The sequence below is a fragment of the Pecten maximus genome, chromosome 4, assembly GCF_902652985.1.
Source record: "Pecten maximus chromosome 4, xPecMax1.1, whole genome shotgun sequence".
NCBI classification, from domain to species: Eukaryota; Metazoa; Mollusca; class Bivalvia; order Pectinida; family Pectinidae; genus Pecten; species Pecten maximus.
Window position 1 is genome coordinate 20,612,516 of NC_047018.1, and position 21,781 is coordinate 20,634,296.

Consider the following 21,781-nt stretch of genomic DNA (forward strand, 5'->3'; position numbering starts at 1 on the left):
TGCTTCTACCCTATTTTCCCCTATTGTGCCCCCCTCCCCTTCCTCTCCCCCTCAAAGTGTAATGGACACCTACATTTAGGAACTGATGTTTTTATATGATTTTTATATGATAACCCTTCACTGATTGAGAAAATGAAATATTTGTTATTTAGATCTGTAACTTATTAAAAGTGATGGAATATACTTGGTATTCATACTGAATAAACAGTAAAAAGGATACAGGAAATCTGTGATGGCGTCAATGTAGTGGAGATGTTCACAATTCTTGTCCACGCCCACCAGTATCTCGTACAGCTCCACCACCAACTGTGACAAAACAAAAATACACATAATCTGTCTATATATTCTCACAGTATTCTGACATCCTATCCAATATGAGTATTCTGACATCCTATCTAATATGAGTATTTTGACATCCTATCCAATAGGAGTATTCTGACATCCTATTTGATATGAGTATTCTGACATCCTATCTAGTATGAGTATTTTGACATCCTATCCAATAGGAGTATTCTGACATCCTATTTAATATGAGTATTCTGACATCCTATCCAATATGAGTATTTTGACATCCTATCCAATATGAGTATTTTGACATCCTATCCAATATGAGTATTTTGACATCCTATCTAATATGAGTATTTTGACATCCTATCCAATATGAGTATTCTGACATCCTATCCAATATGAGTATTCTGACATCCTATCCAATATGAGTATTCTGACATCCTATATAATATGAGTATTCTGACATCCTATCCAATATGAGTATTCTGACATCCTATCTAATATCAGTATTTTGACATCCTATCTAATATGAGTATTCTGACATCCTATCTAATACGAGTATTCTGACATCCTATTTAATATGAGTATTCTGACATCCTATTTAATATGAGTATTCTGACATCCTATCTAGTATGAGTATTTTGACATCCTATCCAATATGAGTATTCTGACATCCTATCTAATATGAGTATTCTGACATCCTATCTAATATGAGTATTCTGACATCCTATCCAATCTGAGTATTCTGACATCCTATGTAATATGAGTATTCTGACGTCCTATATAATATGAGTATTTTGACATACTATCCAATATGAGTATTCTGACATCCTATCCAATATGAGTATTCTGACGTCCTATATAATATGAGTATTCTGACATCCTATCTAATATGAGTATTCTGACATCCTATCTAATATGAGTATTCTGACATCCTATCCAACATGAGTATTCTGACATCCTATCTAATATGAGTATTCTGACATCCTATCTAATATGAGTATTCTGACATCCTATCCAATATGAGTATTCTGACATCCTATCTAATATGAGTATTCTGACATCCTATCTAATATGAGTATTTTGACATCCTACCTAATCTGAGTATTCTGACATCCTATCTAATATGAGTATTCTGACATCCTATCTAATATGAGTATTTTGACATCCTATCTAATATGAGTATTCTGACATCCTATCTAATATGAGTATTCTGACATCCTATTTAATATGACTATATATTCTGACATCCTATCCAATACGAGTATTCTGGCATCCTATCTAATATGACTATTCTGACATCCTATCCAATATGAGTATTCTGGCATCCTATCTAATATGAGTATTTTGACATCCTATCTAATATGAGTATTCTGACATCCTATCTAATATGAGTATTCTGACATCCTATCCAATATGAGTATTCTGACATCCTATTTAATATGACTATTCTGACATCCTATCTAATCTGAGTATTCTGACATCCTATTTAATATGAGTATTCTGACATCCTATCCAATATGAGTATTCTGACATCGTATCTAATATGAGTATTCTGACATCGTATCTAATATGACTATTTTGATATCCTATCTAATCTGACAAACGTGTTCCACAAAGTGTCCCCGGCATATACAACAAACATTGCTGACAAGTTGCAGTTTGAAAACATATTATATACTTAATCAGGCAATCACCTTTGTGTTGCTAGTGTCATTATTTGTACTCTGTTAGTGGCGGTGTTGTATACCAGATCCTTTTAGAAAGTACATCAATATCCAGGTTTTCGGCCAATGGAGTATACCATGTCAGGAAAATAAATACTTAGTATCACCACTTGCTGCAATTACCTTTAAATTTTCAAAAGTGGTCAAGCGTGACCTTTAACCCTTTAACCTAACCAGTGATTATAACTACCAAACATAACCTGCAGTAGAACTTAGTGTTCTATGGTGTGAATATCAACTATATCTGCTGAATGGTTCCTGAGACGTCTTTACACAAACTTTTTATTTCAGTGGTCAAGTGCGACTTTTGACCCTTTCCCTTTGACTGATGACCATCAAAATCTATTCAGGTGAAGAATGTGATGTTATGACACAGGTAGCAGTACATTATGAATATATAAATAATATTTATTGAGGGGTTCATGGTATAATTGATACAAGTAAAAACTATTATATAAAAGTACCTAACCACCCAATCCATCTTACTAAATGGGTGGGTGAGGATAATGAGAAATAGCATTACTTCCTCTATGATACAACAAATGAAGATTCTATAAATTTTCAAATAGTAGATTTTATAAACTTTTGAATTGTAAATTGTAGATTAAATAACTGTTTAATCCCCTTTACTCGGGACAAATCACGAGCCATAGGGGCAAAAACATGTACAGTTTTATACACTGGAATATGATGTTACTGAGGTAAGAATGTCTTTAGTTTACCTGAGGTATGATATATCACATTAGTTGTGTCGTGGATTGTCAGTGAAGCATGTCAGTACACAAAGGTAAGCTATATACCCAGGGTGTTATTAATACACCTACACGGATAGGCCAAGGTGACGGACACATTTCTTTATAATCACAATGAATATTTTCTCAAAATTCATCCCAAAAATTAAACTAACATACAAATGTAATTTGTTGTTGATATTGAGTTTAATCTGAAATGTATACTGTATTATACTGTCTTGCACTGTAAAATGAAAATGGTTTAAAAACAACCTTCGTAAACTAACTAGGCATTTCTAACATGTATATTTAAATGTTTCTCTGGGTTTTCCAGTATTGACATACTGGTCTATTTATATCATTTGTATAACAATGAAATCTTCATTCAAAATGGCTACCAAACAAGGAGAGAGGAACACAAGACATGGTTTGAATGGTCCTACAGAAAACAATCTAGTCTGTCCACTCCATGAAGGAAAGCAGAAGATTATGGTATGTGTACCTTGTAACACTGCTGTGTGTGACCTTTGTATAGAACTCAGCCATAATGGCCACCATCCACTTCACACAGCTAAAACAGCAGCCAAGACTGTTCTTGAGAAACTTATCAATGATGCCAAAACACTGCCTAAAAGTTTTACCACACTGACACAATATCTCAAGGATTTGTCTGATATACGAGAAGCAGAAGAAAAACAAGCTGTCTTGACAAAACAAGAACTTCTGGACAGACGAGATAAAATCAAAGAGATTCTGGAGGAGGTGACGGAAACAGCTCTGACCAAACTGGACCAGCACAACAAAAATCTCTTCAGGGAATTAGATGAAGCCAAAGAAAAGGCAAGGCAACAATGTCAAAAATTTATAGATTTGAAAGATGAAATTGAAAGGCTCAAGGCTTCAGCAACTCAGCTGGAGTTCGTGGAACGTGGATGGAAAATTAAATGTCTGGATATAAAACCCATGGAAATCCCCAAAGTATCAAGGCTTAAATTTGTGTTGGATATTCCTGGAGAGGCAAATAGCATTGAGAAGTTGTTTGGGGAACTGGCACAGCAGGACTTGAACACTCTGACCAAAATAAATCCGGACAGCACACTTTCTACACTTGAGATAGGGGACTATGATCTAAATCTTTCATCCAGTATTGATACACTTCATCTATTTGGGGAAGGACCTCAAGATGTCATTTCAACCCAGACACAACCCACTTATTCAACTGATGTATCCACACAGCTCAAGTTGCCACAGAACGCTGAAAGCCTCAATGTGGTGAAGCAGGCACAATAAATGTTTAACTTCCTGTTAAGGGTATGTGTGCTACATCCTTAGGTATGTGCTGATGGGAGGACTCCTCTACAAATGGTGACAAGGTCAAGGTTATAGATCAAGATTCTGCACCATAAACTAGATTTGTCCTGTCAAGATATTTATCAAACAGGTCCTCAATGTTATGGTCACAGCCTTCAAACTTCAATGGTGAAAGAGTGCTTTGACTGTATTTCCATTTGCTCTGCATTGTCACTAAATATACCTTACCAAACATAGTAGAAGGATACCAGACCAAAATTCTCACATGACTCTGCTGGTGTAGTGATACGAAAAAAAGAGTTTAAAACAGCATCACCAAATGATATTGTTTTTTCTGACATCACTTTTATTATTACCTGGTAATAAATTGTAATTTTGACATCATGAAAATGTGTGCTACCTAATTACAACAAGAAGCCCATGAGCCTTAATGGATTAATGTATTTTTTAACAGTTCCTGTAAATATTTGTATAGTTTCGCCCTCCTCATAATTCTAACCAATTTTGAACCATTCCCATGAAACTTGATTTTCCTAGTTTCTTAAAGTTTAGCACCTCTCCAGAGAGAAACATGTTAGGGGCCATGAAATTTATAATTTTGATAAATAACCTTATTACAATAATAAGATCTTTTCATCCATGAAGATAATTTGATTCTACTAAATCTGGGTCTTGAACAGAAGACTTTTGAAATTCTAATCAATTTGACCCAAAACAGGGGATTAACATCCTGGCGGTCGCTTTTAAATGCTTTTCCTATGTTTCTCTTTGTTTTCTCTTCACTTCCATTTTTTGACCAGTCATTTGATTACTGTGACGTTGAACTTTGATGGTCAAGGTCAACTATTTGCATAACTATTGAACCCAAATAAACTATTTTGAAAGAATTTTGAATTTTGTCATCCTTTGACCCCTGTGCCTTTGAATGAAGGTTAAGGTCATCAATTAATAGTCAAACAAACATCCTGTTGATGTGCCAAATATCAAGCCTTGATGTGTATAGATAAAGGAGAAGAAACCTTTTATGTGCAATTTTGGGTGTTTTTCAAAATTTTGGCGTGAAAAACTTTGCTCTTTTTTTTTCAAAGTACCATATCTCATGTCATTTTTTCATCTTATATTCATAAAACTTGCACATTCTGTTTCAATGAATCATATTCTTTCATAAACAATGAAAAAATTACTCAATCCATGAAGAGTATTTCATTCTGCCATATATCAGTCTTAAGAAGATTTTTGAAATCAGTCAATTTGACCCATTTTTGCCCTGCCCCTCAGGCCCTGAGTATATAATTTACACTTTTGGTAGACTTTCAGGTAAGGATAGTTTCTGCAAAATTTCATCAAATTTGGGAGTTTTTGAGAAGAAGTTAAAAATGTGTTAACCAATGGCAGACAACGACCTACATACGACTCTGGAATGCAATAAAACTGTTACAGGTGGAATAGAGAACCCTAAATTTAAAACTGTCACAGGTGGAATAGAGAACCCTAAATTTAAAACTGTCACAGGTGGAATAGAGAACCCTAAATTTAAAACTGTCACAGGTGGAAAAGAGAACCCTAAATTTAAAACTGTTACAGGTGGAATAGAGAACCCTAAATTTAAAACTGTTACAGGTGGAATAGAGAACCCTAAATTTAAAACTGTTACAGGTGGAATAGAGAACCCTAAATTTAAAACTGTTACAGATGGAATAGAGAACCCTAAATTTAAAACTGTTACTGGTGGAATAGAGAACCCTAAATTTAAAACTGTTACAGGTGGAATAGAGAACCCTAAATTTAAAATGGAAATATCAGTATTAAACTGCCTTCTAGGGAAATTTATAGTCCTTTTTGTTTTCTGGATCAAACTCAAAATAAAGTGAACACTGATAGGTCACCAAGGGCCCATCATGTGGCAAGGGAGCAAAATTTACATTATACACATATCCATATATGCTGGGCTAACAAAAATTGAAATACCTAAATAAAACTCTTTTGTTATTAAGACTTGATTTCTTTCATTTTAATTCTAAATACATCTCCCACTAAAAACCAAGGTCAAATTCAGAGATCCACTTTGTCCTTGTCCTTTTCAACCAAATGTCCTTTATTTCTGACCCAATGACCTGGGCCCATATTCATAAAAAATCTTAAGTTAAATACTTAAGTTTGACTTAAGTTATACTTAACTATAAATATTTTACTTAGTTAAATAAAACTTAAGTTAGAACTTAAGTACTATTCATAAACGACTTAAGTATTTACTTAGTGCATACTTAGCTAAGTATGAATATTTAAGTATTTCATGTAGTTGCTATGTTGTTGTTAAGTAGCTGCGTGATGTCTTTCGTAAAACGTGAAATTTGGCACCGGCGTTCTTGGCATTCCAAGACGATCAGAATCCGGAAATGGCAACAGCGAAAAAGACGAGATGACCAAACTTGACAAAGGACGAATGTCTGGCGATGGTGAGGCTAGTACATGTTTACAAGTGAAAGAAAACATGTCATACGTGGACGATTTAAGGACGGAATGTCGGCATCGGCAAATAGGCAAGCGTGGGTTCAGGTTGCCGGCAGATTGAACAGTTCAGATGCATTAATCAGGAGAGAGCCGGAAGAATGCACGAAAATTAGACTAACCTCGTCGTTCAGGCCAAAAATGCATAGCGTGTTCATCGTAGAGTCAAGGAGAACAAGTACGTTTTAGTTGATTTCCACTAAACCAAACATCAGTTGAAATGTACATATCAAACCTCCAGTTACATTGTACGATCTGTAAAATCCCACCCCCAAACACGCTAGAACTTTCACAGCAATCAACTGTTATTTAAAACTTTCGTTTCGTTATCAAAGCAGGGGAGTACTAAATACATGATAGGGCCGGAATGCACATGAACGGGTTCAAGTTAAAGTACAAGTAACCTCAATGCTTTTTTAATATACAGGTAAGAACTCTATATATATACATTTTTTTAATTAATGAATAAAAGATACAATAACACTTTGAGTCAGTATTTCTGGTTTGTCAAAGTCAGCAAGAGAAACAAAAATGAAGTTTTATCTAAATAGAATTTGATTGGTATGTGGGTATGTTCATTATAAACTACCATTCATCCGTGTCGTTGTAGTATTGACTTCGTTATGGGCCTTAACGACAGTGAGATTGACTCCTCCATCTTCGATTCAAACCTTTACATCTTGTTTTAAATGATTGAATACAACAAAATCTGAAGTTAATGATTTATTTCTTAAAAACAAGTTGATTTCTGTCGATTTCGTGAAGTCATCTTTCTTCTGAGTTGTTAAGTATTTACTTAAGTATTTTTAAAGGAAGTTAAACATCCTCATGACGTTACTTAACTTTAAGTAAAAACTTAAGTAATACTTAAGCTTAAGTAGTTTTATGAATACAACTTAAGATAAAACCTTGAATTAAGTAAATACTTAAGTTTATTTTAGTACTTAAGTACAAATGTCCTACTTAAGTATTTACTTAAGTGAAATACTTAACTTAAGTTTTTTTATGAATATGGGCCCTGATCTTTCAACCTTTGATTCCTTGTTTAATTCCAACCAACTTTACTTCAAAATGTCTTAACGAAATACTCATAAATAAAAATATACAAATTAAACTAGAACTTGACCTTTGACAGAGTGACCTTGTTATTTGGCTAGTCTTACGAGTACTCCTTGATTAAATTCCAACCAACTTTGATTCATAATCCCATAACTAAATGATATCAGTGATAACATAAACAAGTGGCCCAGAGGGCCTGTTTCACTCACCTGATTTATTTAAGCAAACGTCAAAAAAATGCTTATGTTCTATTTGCTAATGCCTTTATTTGTTGATGTATGATTATGTTGTGGGGTTCTCAACTGCTTCAAAGGTATCACCCAGAAATGAAGTCAAGATTCAACATAATTATATATAAAGTACTATAAGTCCCTTGGGGTGGGTAAGAACCCTGGGCCTATTTTCACATCAGGATTGTGTTCATCTCTTGATGCCCAGCAAGGCTATGTATGATTATGGGATGGGCATCCGAATGGTTTCAAAGATAAAGCAAAAGAAATTAGTCTTCAAGGGTGGAGAAAGACCCCAAACCCCAGGGATTTGGGGTGCAGGTTGGGGGTGTCAGCCTCATTATTTGTATAAATTTGAATCCCAACCTCCCGGGGATGTTACCACTGAAATATCAATGTCGTACATTTCTTAGTCCCAGAGAAGAAGTCATTGATATCAATATTACGAAGTGGACCCCTTTTGGCCAGCCCCTTAGGCCCCAAAAGGGGTCAGCCCCACCGTTTGTACAATTTTGAATCCTCATCCCATAACGATGCTACTAGATAAATATGAGCGATATCCATTGCTTTATTCGTTCCAGAGAAGACGTTGTTGATATCAATTAAGCCAAATTGACCTCTTTTGGCCCTGCCCCCCAGGCCCCCAGGAAGTCAGCCCGACCAATTCCTAAATTTTGAATCCCTACCCCATAAGGATGCTACCAGTCAAACATGAGTTATATCCATTGCTTAGTTCAATAGAAAAAGTTGTTTATATCAATTTAGCCAAATTGACTCCTTTTGGCCATGCCCCTCAGGCCCCAGAGGGTCAGCCCCAACCCCCCCACCCCATTTGTACAATTTTGAATCCCAACCCCATAGTGATGCTACCAGGCAAATAGGAGCAATATCCATTGTTTGGTTTCAGAGAAGAAGTTGTTTATATTAATAGAGCCAAATTGTCCCCTTTTGGCCCCGCCCCTCAAACCCACAGGGGGGTGGGTTGGGGTAGGGGGGTCAGTCGCACCACTTGTACAATTTTGAGTCCCCATTGTATGGCATAAGCTCACCTTGGTACTTCAGACCTGGTGAGCTAACAATTGGAGAAGCAATAAAGATTTTATATTGTGTATTCAAAATCTAAGGTTTTAACCCAAAATACAGCATAAAGTTAAAATTCACATAGTCTGCAGGGTGTGTGGAGATGTCCATACTATGCTACAACTATATTCCAATTTTAGTTGGAGTAACATTGATACTTTTTCAGAAATTGAGCTAAACACAAAACTTTGAAGTCGAGATTCCCAGCATCCTTACTGTCTATGTGATATAACTATATACCAAGTTAATACACAGGTACACGACTGTATGCCAATAGGGATAGTCATACTAAATGATATGCTACCTTATTTTGAGACGTGTATCTTTTTAATTTAAAATAGCTCTATACTTTTATATTTCATTATTTGCACAGTGTTAATAATGATGACATGCCAGGTAATATAAAGAACTGTACTAGAGATGGTCTGATAATAGAGAATTAGTCTGTTTCCATGTACTTAGTATCTAAACTCTGTTAAAATGTTCAAGGTGGCATGGAATTATGACACAATTCAATAAATGAAATTAATGAATATACCAGCACAAGGTAATAGATAGGTAATGTGTGTGTGTGTACAGGGTTTAGTGTAGAAACTCTGAAATCCTGTACAAGTCATCTATTTAGTTTGCTACAGGGCGGCTTTACCTATGGATCTGCCTGAACAGTTTTTCAAGAGCCAGACTCAGTCCAGTTCTGTGCTTATTGTCCATCATTCAGGTTCTAAGCAACCAAAGTTCAAACACTCTGCTACCTAATGAAAAGTAATTAAAAATACACATTAAATGTTTACTGACCTCCATCAGACATCGTGTGCGTTCGGAGTGGAGACGCTGGAGGAAAGGCCCCACCAAGTGACACAGGTACAGGAACTGCTGCTCATTCACTATCACAGGCTTCAACGTCTCACGCAGAAATCTGTAAAATGTCAAAGTCAGAATATAACCGTAAAGCAGGCCATGGAAAAACCATATCATGTTTGTACTAGCTTTGTTTGAAAGTAACTAAGTCCTAAGATTAGCATAGTTTTGAGAAGAAGCTACCATGTATAGTAATTGTTGTGAAAATGTTTTGGATCACCGACCAAATAGATAGTCTAAAGATTGCTACATCAGCTAACCAAGGAGGAAGAGATCTGGCAGTAAGTAGAGTTTACCTACCTGCTATATTGTTTTAAAGGAAAGTTAATTAACCAGTTTAATATTGTATTTTAACAGAAATTTGATGAAGTCATTGACTTTTAAAGGAGAGATGACCTGGATATTTGACCTAGTTACTGTGTTTGACAGTAGAATTTACCTAATTACCATGTCTAACAAGATATTTAACCTAGTTACTGTGTTTGACAGTAGAATTTACCTAATTACCATGTCTAACAGGATATTTAACCTAGTTACTGTGTTTGACAGTAGAATTTACCTAATTACCATGTCTAACAGGATATTTGACCTAGTTATTGTGTATGACAGTAGAATTTACCTAATTACCATGTCTAACAGGATATTTGACCTAGTTATTGTGTTTGACAGTAGAATTAAACTTACTATGGTAGTTGGGAAAGTTGACCTATAACTTACTGTGGTAGTTGGGAGAGTTGACCTATAACTTACTGTGGTAGTTGGGAGAGTTGACCTATGACTTACTGTGGTAGTTGGGAGAGTTGACCTATAACTTACTGTGGTAGTTAGGAGAGTTGACCTATAACTTACTGTGGTAGTCAGGAGAGTTGACCTATAACTTACTGTGGTAGTTGGGAGAGTTGACCTATAACTTACTGTGGTAATTGGGAGAGTTGACCTATAACTTACTGTGGTAGTTGGGAGAGTTGACCTATAACTTACTGTGGTAGTTGGGAGAGTTGACCTATAACTTACTGTGGTAGTTGGGAGAGTTGACCTATAACTTACTGTGACAGAGGTAGTTGGGAGAGTTGACCTATAACTTACTGTGGTAGTTGGGAGAGTTGACCTATAACTTACTGTGGTAGTTGGGAGAGTTGACCTATAACTTACTGTGGTAGTTGGGAGAGTTGACCTATAACTTACTGTGGTAGTTGGGAGAGTTGACCTATAACTTACTGTGGTAGTTGGGAGAGTTGACCTATAACTTACTGTAGTAGTTGGGAGAGTTGACCTATAACTTACTGTGGTAGTTGGGAGAGTTGACCTATAACTTACTGTGGTAGTTGGGAGAGTTGACCTATAACTTACTGTGGTAGTTGGGAGAGTTGACCTATAACTTACTGTGGTAGTTGGGAGAGTTGACCTATAACTTACTGTGGTAGTTGGGAGAGTTGACCGTAAACTTACTGTGGTAGTTGGGAGAGTTGACCTATAACTTACTGTGGTAGTTGGGAGAGTTGACCTACAACTTACTGTGGTATATGGGAGAGTTGACCTATGACTTACTGTGGTAGTTGGGACAGTTGACCTATAACTTACTGTGGTATATGGGACAGTTGACCTATGACTTACTGTGGTAATTGGGAGAGCTGACCTATAACTTACTGTGGTAGTTGGGAGAGTTGACCTATAACTTACTGTGGTAGTTGGGAGAGTTGACCTATGACTTACTATGGTAATTTGGAGAGTTGACCTATAACTTACTGTGGTAGTTGGGAGAGTTGACCTACAACTTACTGTGGTATATGGGAGAGTTGATCTATGACTTACTGTGGTAGTTGGGACAGTTGACCTATAACTTACTGTGGTATATGGGACAGTTGACCTATGACTTACTATGGTAGTTGGGAGAGTTGACCTATAACTTACTGTGGTAATTGGGAGAGTTGACCTATAACTTACTGTGGTAGTTGGGAGAGTTGACCTATGACTTACTATGGTAGTTGGGAGAGTTGACCGTATAACTTACTGTGGTAGTTGGGAGAGTTGACCTATGACTTACTGTAGGTAGTTGGGAGAGTTGACCTATGACTTACTGTGGTAGTTGGGAGAGTTGACCTATAACTTACTGTGGTAGTTGGGAGAGTTGACCTATAACTTACTGTGGTAGTTGGGAGAGTTGACCTATGACTTACTGTGGTAGTTGGGAGAGTTGACCTATGCCAGCATGGTGCCAAATAGCATGTGTAAGTGCCAGCACATAGCTACAATGCTGTTCAGCGAACACTGACTGGCTGCCACTGAAGTTGAAAAGCTGGAAAGGCTGAACACTGGGCTGGATACTGCGTACCACCTCCTCTACTTTACCATTGAGTGAGGACCAATAGGTGTCCTGAGGAGAGACAAGTATTTAATGAAGACATAAAACTCCTCTTTTAGCTTGTAATTAATATCAGCCTGAGTGTAAAATACTAAATCCTTAGTTGTCTCCCTTAATCAAATATCACAAAGAACAGTACACAAATTTCCTGGATTATAATAAAATTGCCAAAAAAAAAAAAATAGAATAAAATTGTAGAAAATAAAAACGTTGAAAGTAAAACCAATTCAGCAAATCAAAATCTGTTTCACAATTTCTGTTACAGTAAAATTTACAATTTTTTGTTTTAAAGCTTTAACTTTAAATGTTCTAATTTAAAACAGTAAATTATTTTTTTTATACTTTACATATTTCTACAGATATATAATTAAATGACCATTTATCAGTGTATTTCCATAGCACAATCATAAATCAAATGCATCCCATACTGTGACTATCCATGCTATATAAGAGGTTTCATGGTCAGACTAGTTAGAAACATTTTTACCATTGAATCTATAGAAAGTATACCTATTAGAGTGATATTAAATACATGATTCTTTCATGTTTTCAGCTTTAAATGTTAATTTCATCATAGAAAATCATCAAGAAGTCTGTTGCGTAAAAAGAATATTGACATCACTACATTTGCTCACCGGGAGTGCCGTCAGCACCAGCCCAACTGCGTTCATCCATGATACAACTTGTGACCTCATCAGTTGTGTGCAGCTACAACAATAATTACATTTAATTTATCATAAAACTGAAAAAAATACATCTAGTATCTATGTACTCTACATTTCATCATTACATGTTATAATGAACACAAACAAAAACAAGCTCAGATTTTTTCGGTAAAAAATGTACATTTTATTAGCATGTATTTGATTTAAATTAGTAAAATGGAAATGTGAAGATCAGACTTCCAAGAGGAACTAAGTTTACCATTTATTTTCTTTTTGAGTCATGACTGGAAATCTGTATAAGGACAGGAGCAAGGGAGTACTATGGTAGTACTATAATCATAAAACAGACAACACAATCCACAAGGCACAATGCCTTAAAAAGTTGACAGGAGTACTGAGGCCACCTGTTGACTAGGTTCAATACTTACTTTTTGAGGACCACATCCAATAGGGCTCGACCTACTATGTTGCCGTGCACAGGAAGTGACATCAGTTCTACACAAGTGACGTAAAGAGCATGTGCAGCAGGACTGGGGAACTCATTAAAACGCCAGTCACAGTTTGGAAATGGGGATGGAGTCTTGTTGTTGATGGCTGCTTAAGTTAAGGCAGACAAATCTGTTAAATCAACATAATAGTGATTTTTTTTTGCCACCAGAAACATGATTGTGATTCTGAAACTGATTTTTTCTATGTTAAGTGCCGAGAAAAAAATTTGAAAATGTACTTTTCCAGATGGTTCCAAATAGGCATATACATACAGTATTAAGTAAAGCTGGAAATAAACCGGCATGATCTCAATCTGAAATTTCTATTACAATAATTTGATGAAATTTACAGCAGCATTAAAATTTATGCACACTGTCATTACATCTTTGCATCTAAATGTTTTAAAGCAAGTTGTAAATAATGTTTAGACTGACATTCTCTTGTCTAAAATACTTCAGCTTCACTTTTGTTGATATCAGTTTCTCCATATATATTTGAAGGAATGATCTGTTACACTATACACTATACATAAAGGATACTGTCAACAAGTCGGCCAATGAGACGGACATAGTAGTCGAGGTCTGGATTCCATTCGAGATTGTCCTCCTGGATGAAGCGCTGATAGTCCTCTGACAGAAACCAATTGCTAGGACGAATATCCTTGTGGGCATCTGGCAAAGGTGATGGGAAGGTAATGAATAAAATTGTTGATATAAAAACTTAAGAAACATATCAAAATAGGGTCTTGCTTTAACAAGAGGCCTATGGGCCTTAACGGTCATCAGAGTTCTAAAATGCATACTGATGGTTGATTTTTTTTAATGAAGAATTTAACACAATTACCAAGTGTGACCTTAAAGGTAGGTCAAGGTCATTCAAGTCTGTTATCAAAGCATGCCACTGTCCCAATATCATGACCCTTGGTCTCATGGCTATTAAGATGAAGTCATCTAAAGATTATACTACAGTTTACCCCTGTGACCTTGAAAGTTATTGAACAAATTTGGTCGCCATACACCCAAGCATGCTATAGGCCCAATATCATGACCCTGGGCCTCTTGGTTATTAAGAATTAAGTCATTTGAAGATTTTAACACATTTTACCCTTGTGACCTCTAAAAGAATGTCAAGGTCGTTGATTTGAACATTTGTAACCCTACATCCCAGCATGCTACTTGCCCAATATCATGACCTTGGGCCTCATGGTTATTGAGAAGTATAATATGTTAATTAACGATGCCTGACAAAAAACAATCGTAATAGGTCACTTGACTGTCTCAGGTGACCTTATAAGAACTGATTAGATTTTAATTTCTGAAGCTGAAACTATGTCTCCTTTACATAAAGGAGTGTCCAGAATCTGTGGTGAGGATTGACTAAAAGGATACTTACTCATGATGGACTGGACTAGTTTGCGTTTGAGGGGAGGCCTGTTGATGAGATTCCTCTGATAGTAGTGTAGGGTGTTGTACAAGTAAGTTATGGGGTGGTCTGTAAAACAATTAAGTGGTAGAGCCATTTAATATAACCACACTTATAAGGTATAGTTTACAGTAGTTGTAGAGAGTTACATATCATTACATGTATACCTAGAGCTGACAGGATTAAAGTAATTTCTGTCAATCACAATCCAATCTCCTTCAAAAATGATAGCCCTACTGGGTTAGCGAATCCCCTTGATCCATGCTATGAATATTTTTGTACAAAATTTTGTCAAAATGTCCTTCAGCAGTTCTGGACCTGTAGCCTTTAGAAGTAAAAAAAGTTTTCTTTTTTTTTGAAAATAGTGAACTAAATAGTCATATTAACACTTAATAAGCTAAATGCCAAATACTGAACAGCTTATCAATTATCAAATTACCCAACATGAAGCATATGTTACAAAATTTAGAAGAAAACTCATGGCAATTGTTGCATGGTATCTTTTGGTTTTCAAAGTACTACAAACCTACCATGAAACTTGTACAGGATTCCCAAGTTCTCCAGGATTTTTTCCAGCAGGTTCTGGAGAGTGGGTTGTTCTATGATTCTGTGTATGAGGATATCCAACACCTAAAATAATAGAGTGTAAACATGTGTTACGACCAGTTTACTAGGTCTATGGTTCGTTGATATTGTTCTATGATTCTGTGTATGAGGATATCCAACACCTAAAATAATACAGTGTAAACATGTGTTACGACCAGTTTACTAGGTCTATGGTTCGTAGATATTGTTCTATGATTCTGTGTATGAGGATATCCAACACCTAAAATAATACAGGGTAAACATGTGTTACGACCAGTTTACTAGGTCTATGGTTCGTTGATATTGTTCTATGATTCTGTGTATGAGGATATCCAACACCTAAAATAATACAGTGTAAACATGTGTTACGACCAGTTTACTAGGTCTATGGTTCGTTGATATTGTTCTATGATTCTGTGTATGAGGATATCCAACACCTAAAATAATACAGTGTAAACATGTGTTACGACCAGTTTACTAGGTCTATGGTTCGTAGATATTGTTCTATGATTCTGTGTATGAGGATATCCAACACCTAAAATAATACAGGGTAAACATGTGTTACGACCAGTTTACTAGGTCTATGGTTCGTTGATATTGTTCTATGATTCTGTGTATGAGGATATCCAACACCTAAAATAATAGAGTGTAAACATGTGTTACGACCAGTTTACTAGGTCTATGGTTCGTTGATATTGTTCTATGATTCTGTGTATGAGGATATCCAACACCTAAAATAATACAGGGTAAACATGTGTTACGACCAGTTTACTAGGTCTATGGTTCGTTGATATTGTTCTATGATTCTGTGTATGAGGATATCCAACACCTAAAATAATACAGTGTAAACATGTGTTACGACCAGTTTACTAGGTCTATGGTTCGTTGATATTTATTAGAATGTGGTTAAATGTTAAAGTTGATAATCAAATGATAAGATTGAACATTTTTACAACAGTAAGGAGTGCTTCAATATTCACAATCAATTAATGGAGCTGTTGCTACAGTAATTGAATACACTCAACATTCATTGGTGTTCAGTCAAATCAGATTAAATGAAACTGGTAAGTATTTTCAGCCTATACCTTACAATACATCTCAACTTCTGACTTCTGTATACCAGTGATTTTTTTAAGAGTTATTTTCCTTGTAAATGATGATAAGAAGAATTTAGGTTTGGATATCCTAGATAGTATTTTGATTAAATGAAAACTTTTTTCAATTTTTCTTTTAAACAGATTTACATGGCACTTTTCAGGTAAATATCATACTTAGTTGACATATATCCTTGAAACAGTTTTTCTGTTAGTTTATAAATACTTACTGGTATGAAACGGAGACAGACATTTCCAAAATAGACAGGGAGGTACTGATGCTGGATAGGGCTGTTTAGGTCCTGTATCCCTTCATAATAAAACTTCTCTGGATGTTTCTACAAAGTGACAGCAAATGATGAAGATCAGATCATTAAAATGATATTACACATTTATAGCATCAACACAAATACAGGTGATTGTTCTGGTAACAACCAATCAGATATATCAACGATTGCTGTAAAAAGACTTTACCTGCATTTTCAAAGAATAGATTAAAGAACATATTTGAAATACTTGATTTAATACAAGAGAAAAAAATAAAAGTGCCACCGAGACATTTAAACGATCCTACAGTCACCAAAATATAAACACTATGCATACAGAAACTGACAAAGCTTGACTTCATACACACTCTAAAATATCTACTCTGTTTCATAGTACCTAACTGGTACTTATCTTAACATACAAAACTTACCCTATGGAAAGCCATGTGTCTGTCATGCCAGTCACTTTGTAGCCAGTGTTCGGGGGAATTCTGAAATTCACCAGAAATAAATATAAAGGTACCAAGAACATTACAATCGCATCGTTATCTTGGTTGGTTATATCATCAATATTTCAAATCAGTAAGTCTGATCAAATGCTGTTTTCAGGAAAGTTTACATAAGGTCAAAGTTCAACAATGACCTTAAATGGTTATATTGATGAAATCATCCCCTCTAAAAGTGAAGGGGTAGAAAATTATGGCTTTAGTAATAGAAACATTAAATGCTGAATATTGAATATCAAAACTGCACTATGTAGCTCATAAGTGATGCTTAGTATAGGGACATCACACAGCCCTCCAGGTCTCGTCAGTGATGATAGGGACCAAAGGTGAGGAAATACAGAACGGAAATCATGAAAATTGATTAAATGTTAGAATATTGAAGGGGAGGGGTCCAGTAGTTAAATCCGTGTCCTATTTTTGGTTATTGAATAATTCAAAAAGATAATCAGATGCACATGTTTATTTTGAACCAGCTCCACAATTCATATTAAGAAAATTACATCTTAGTTAAAAATAGATGATAAGCAGTTTACAGTCTGTGTATAAAACTTTCAAATAAATTCTTAATTTTACCATGTCAAGTGAAAAATCCTCCGACTCATTTTATAAATCTCATATTATGAAATCATAACAATCTTTACAGGTCATTAAGCAATATACAAAGTTTACTTTTAAAAATGTTGCTCGATCAATTCATTCTTTACACGACCCTACATTAAATGTGTTTGTGATAAACAAAGATAAACCATGATAATTATATACAATAAATGAACATGAATATATTGAATAAATATTTTGAGTTTTAAGTTTCCTTATTAGAATGAAGAACCATTGAGAGAGTACATACCTCTCTGACAAAGTCATGGATTCTTGTCTTGAATTCAGCAGGTTTCAGCAGTAACATGTGTATGATCAGGTAGCATAAACGAGCCTCATTTTCATCAAAGTTGCGCAAAGCCTGCAAAAATAGGAAAAGGTTCATTCACTAACAAAGAATAAAGCAGCTTTTGATTATATCATTATTCACTGGGCAACGTATTTTCACATATTTTTCATGAAAATTTTCACATTGAGCAAAACATCTTGATATAAATTTACAGATGACTACTAAACAGTACTGGTAGGAATAGATTGTCTATCTATGGTCATGAATCAACAAATCTTTTATTTTACTTGAAATATCTAGATCCTAACAATATCAATGCTGATTAAGGAGTTGTATCTGGGAGACATTTCACACAAGACAAGGAGATTTATTAGGACACTTACCACACACAAGACGAGGCGGTCTATGGTGACAATGTTGTTTATTAGGACACTTACCACACACAAGACGAGGCGGTCTATGGTGACAATGTTGTTTATTAGGACACTTACCACACACAAGACAAGGCCGTCTATGGTGACAATGTTGTTTATTAGGACACTTACCACACACAATACGAGGCGGTCTATGGTGACAATGTTGTGTATTAGGACACTAACCACACACAAGACAAGGGGGTCTATGAGGCGGTCTATGGTGACAATGTTGTTTATTAGGACACTTACCACACACAAGACGAGGCGGTCTATGGTGACAATGTTGTATCTCCACACCATGTCACTGAGGGTCTCTATGAACTGAAAAGACAAATGTAAACAACTATACCAGTGGAACTATAAGTTACCCAATCTTATTTGATTGTGACCTTAGATACTTTTAGTCTCATATTGTATGACCTTGACATGCTATCTTCACCATGTTTAAATGTATCTTACAAACAGTCCTGTCCAATCTGTTAGACTGTCAATGTCCTAAACCTTGTTTGACCTTGACAAGGTTAGACTAACCTAGTATTGAGTTTGTTATACTGATTCTTGGGGGTATTTCAGCTGTGGTACATCTTCAATTTGGGTGTTTTACATCATTTGTAATTTGTAAGTCCCCAAAGATTTTGTTTATCACTACTAATAAGTTAACTTGATTCAGTTACATGGCCTGGCCAACAGGAACAGCTATTCACTTTAGCTACCATAACAGTCACGCTAGCTTAATTTTGGTTTTAGTGTATATCTTATAAATTTTATGTTGGCCAGGTCATCTACTAGAGAGTCAAGCACCACAGCTGTTATAGCCACTTAGCCCAATGTATAAGAATAATAAATAGTCATATAATTTCAGTCTGAGTCTTTGTTCATAAAACTGACCTTGTTTACATTTTGTCCACTGACTCCACTAAGGTTCAGTTCATACACCATGAAATCTGCAAATGTGCGGAGGTGGGACGACAAGGCTCGTGGTCCTAAGCGATCAAGCACTCTGTAGGTAGAAGATTTGTTTTAGAAATTACACAACAGTACATATTGATTAAATATCTGGGTTTTTTTTATATCATATAGTTAAAGATTTCATTCTATTTCGAAAAAGCACATTTAGAACATTATGCTTTTTGAAACTTGATGAAAAAGTTGCCAATATTACTAAGCTGGAATGATAGTTGCTGAAAATTATAGAATGACCAACCATGATCAGCTTCATAGTAATCACCAACGGTGTAACAACAAATAAAATCTTATTTGACAACAATTTCAAAATAAATTTATTTTAATGAATTATCTTGTTGGTCATATGGAGTGTGATATCCCCTACACTAACTGACATGACAGTAATTGATAATACAATACTGCACATATTCCACTGAATATTATTATTGATTGGAAAGTAAAATTGCCCATTAACAAGAGATCCCAGAGGGATCTTGGCGCCCACCATTGAATGATCTTTATAGGTTCCATGTCAGATTGATCTTTTCCCTACTTTTCCCTTCCTCTAAGTCTTACTTATCTGTGAAAATTCAGAAACAGCCCTCTAGTACTTTTCAAACAAGGGGAACCTATATACAGAATTTAAGATTTAGCTATAATGGCTGTCTGTCAGCCATGTTGTTTTCGTATTGGTCCCAATATGCAAAACTAGGCACTGAGGGGAACCTACATATGAAATTTGAAAAAGATCCCTTCAATACTTTCACAGAAATAGCGATAACAAACTTCAATTGTCAAAATCCGAAATGGCTGCCTGTCGGCCATGTTGTTTTCTGATTAGTCTCAAAATGCAATATGCATAACTAGGCACCGACGGGAACATGCATAAGAAATTTTAGAAAGATCCCTTCATTATTTTCTGAGAAATAGCGATAACAAACTTCAATTGTCAAAATCCAAGACGGCTGCCTGTTAGCCATGTTGTTTTCTGATTGGTCTCAAAATGCAATATGCATAACTAGGCAATGAGGGGAACCTGCATATGAAATTTCAGAAAGATCCCTTCATGACTTTCTGAGAAATAGCAATAACAAATTTTAATTGTCAAAATCCAAGATGGCTGCCTGTCAGCAATGTTGTTTTCCTATTGGTCTCAAAATGCAATATGCATAACCAGGCACAAAGAGGAACCTGCATATGAAATTTAAGAAAGATCCCTTCAGCACTTTCACAGAAATAGCGATAACAAACTTCAATTGTCAAAATCCAAGATGGCTGCCTGTCGGCCATTTTGTTTTCCGATTGGTCCCAAAATGCAATATGCATAACGAGGCACCAAGGGGAACCTCCATATGAAATTTGAGAAAGATCCCTTCAATACTTTCTCAGAAATAGCGATAACAAACTCCAATTGTCAAAATCCAAGATGGCTGCCTGTCGGCCATGTTATTTTCTGATCGGTCCCAAAATGCAATATGCATATCTAGGCACCAATAGGAACCTACATATGAAATTTGAGAAAGATCCCTTCAATACTTTCTCAGAAATAGAGATAACAAACTTCAATTGTCAAAATCCAAGATGGCTGCCTGTCGGCCATGTTGTTTTCCGAGCGGTCCCAAAATGCAATATGCACAACTAGGCACCAAGGGGAACCTACATATGAAATTTGAGAAAGATCCCATCAGCACTTTCTCAGAAATAGCGATAACAAGAATTGTTTACGGACGGAGGGACGGACGGAGGGACAGAGGGACGGACGGAGGGACGGAGGGACGGAGGGACGGACGGACGACGGACCACGGACGCAGGGCGATTTGAATAGCCCACCATCTGATGATGGTGGGCTAAAAACAGCAACAATACAGAGAATACCTTGATGGTATAGGGGGTATATACATGTGTGTACTCACTTGTATGCTATTGGAGGTACTCGATTCTCGTCCAGCATATTTTTCCAAATAATACTGTAAAAATCAATTAAATTTATTATCGTGTATTAAGCTACAAATAAACATCTACAATCAACTTTAAACATGGAAAGGACGACATTTTATATCTGTCAGTTAAACATGGAAAGGACGACATTTTATATCTGTCAGTGTTGTACAGTTTACTGACAGTAACAAAATTTCTACCACCTAAAACTAATTGATTTGTACACTTCACCTAAATTGAAAACTATATTTTCATACATACCATAAGAAGAGAGGTGGTGTCCCCTGCATAGAAAAGTGGGCGATAATATCACTTTCATTGGCCATACCTGAAATAAAAGAGATTTTGAAAAACAAATAAGTTTCAGATACAACAATAGATATTTCATATAACATTAAGTGAAGTGAGGTAAAGT

General features: G+C 35.7%; 1 protein-coding gene across 1 annotated transcript in view; it reads right to left on the reverse strand.

The window, feature by feature from the left end:
• LOC117325458 (mediator of RNA polymerase II transcription subunit 23-like) overlaps positions 1-21,781 on the reverse strand; it is a 44,389-nt gene that overhangs the window by 2,022 nt on the left and 20,586 nt on the right. Inside the window, exons 19-33 of the mRNA XM_033881673.1 lie at positions 21,628-21,694; positions 21,342-21,395; positions 19,372-19,483; positions 18,733-18,804; positions 18,029-18,139; positions 17,107-17,166; positions 16,640-16,747; positions 15,261-15,360; positions 14,701-14,799; positions 13,848-13,979; positions 13,248-13,413; positions 12,790-12,862; positions 11,970-12,166; positions 9,730-9,850; positions 221-306 (exon numbers count right to left, since the gene is read on the reverse strand). Coding sequence (XP_033737564.1) covers positions 221-306; positions 9,730-9,850; positions 11,970-12,166; positions 12,790-12,862; positions 13,248-13,413; positions 13,848-13,979; positions 14,701-14,799; positions 15,261-15,360; positions 16,640-16,747; positions 17,107-17,166; positions 18,029-18,139; positions 18,733-18,804; positions 19,372-19,483; positions 21,342-21,395; positions 21,628-21,694 — 1,558 coding nt within the window. The remainder of the gene's footprint in view (positions 1-220; positions 307-9,729; positions 9,851-11,969; positions 12,167-12,789; positions 12,863-13,247; positions 13,414-13,847; positions 13,980-14,700; positions 14,800-15,260; positions 15,361-16,639; positions 16,748-17,106; positions 17,167-18,028; positions 18,140-18,732; positions 18,805-19,371; positions 19,484-21,341; positions 21,396-21,627; positions 21,695-21,781) is intronic.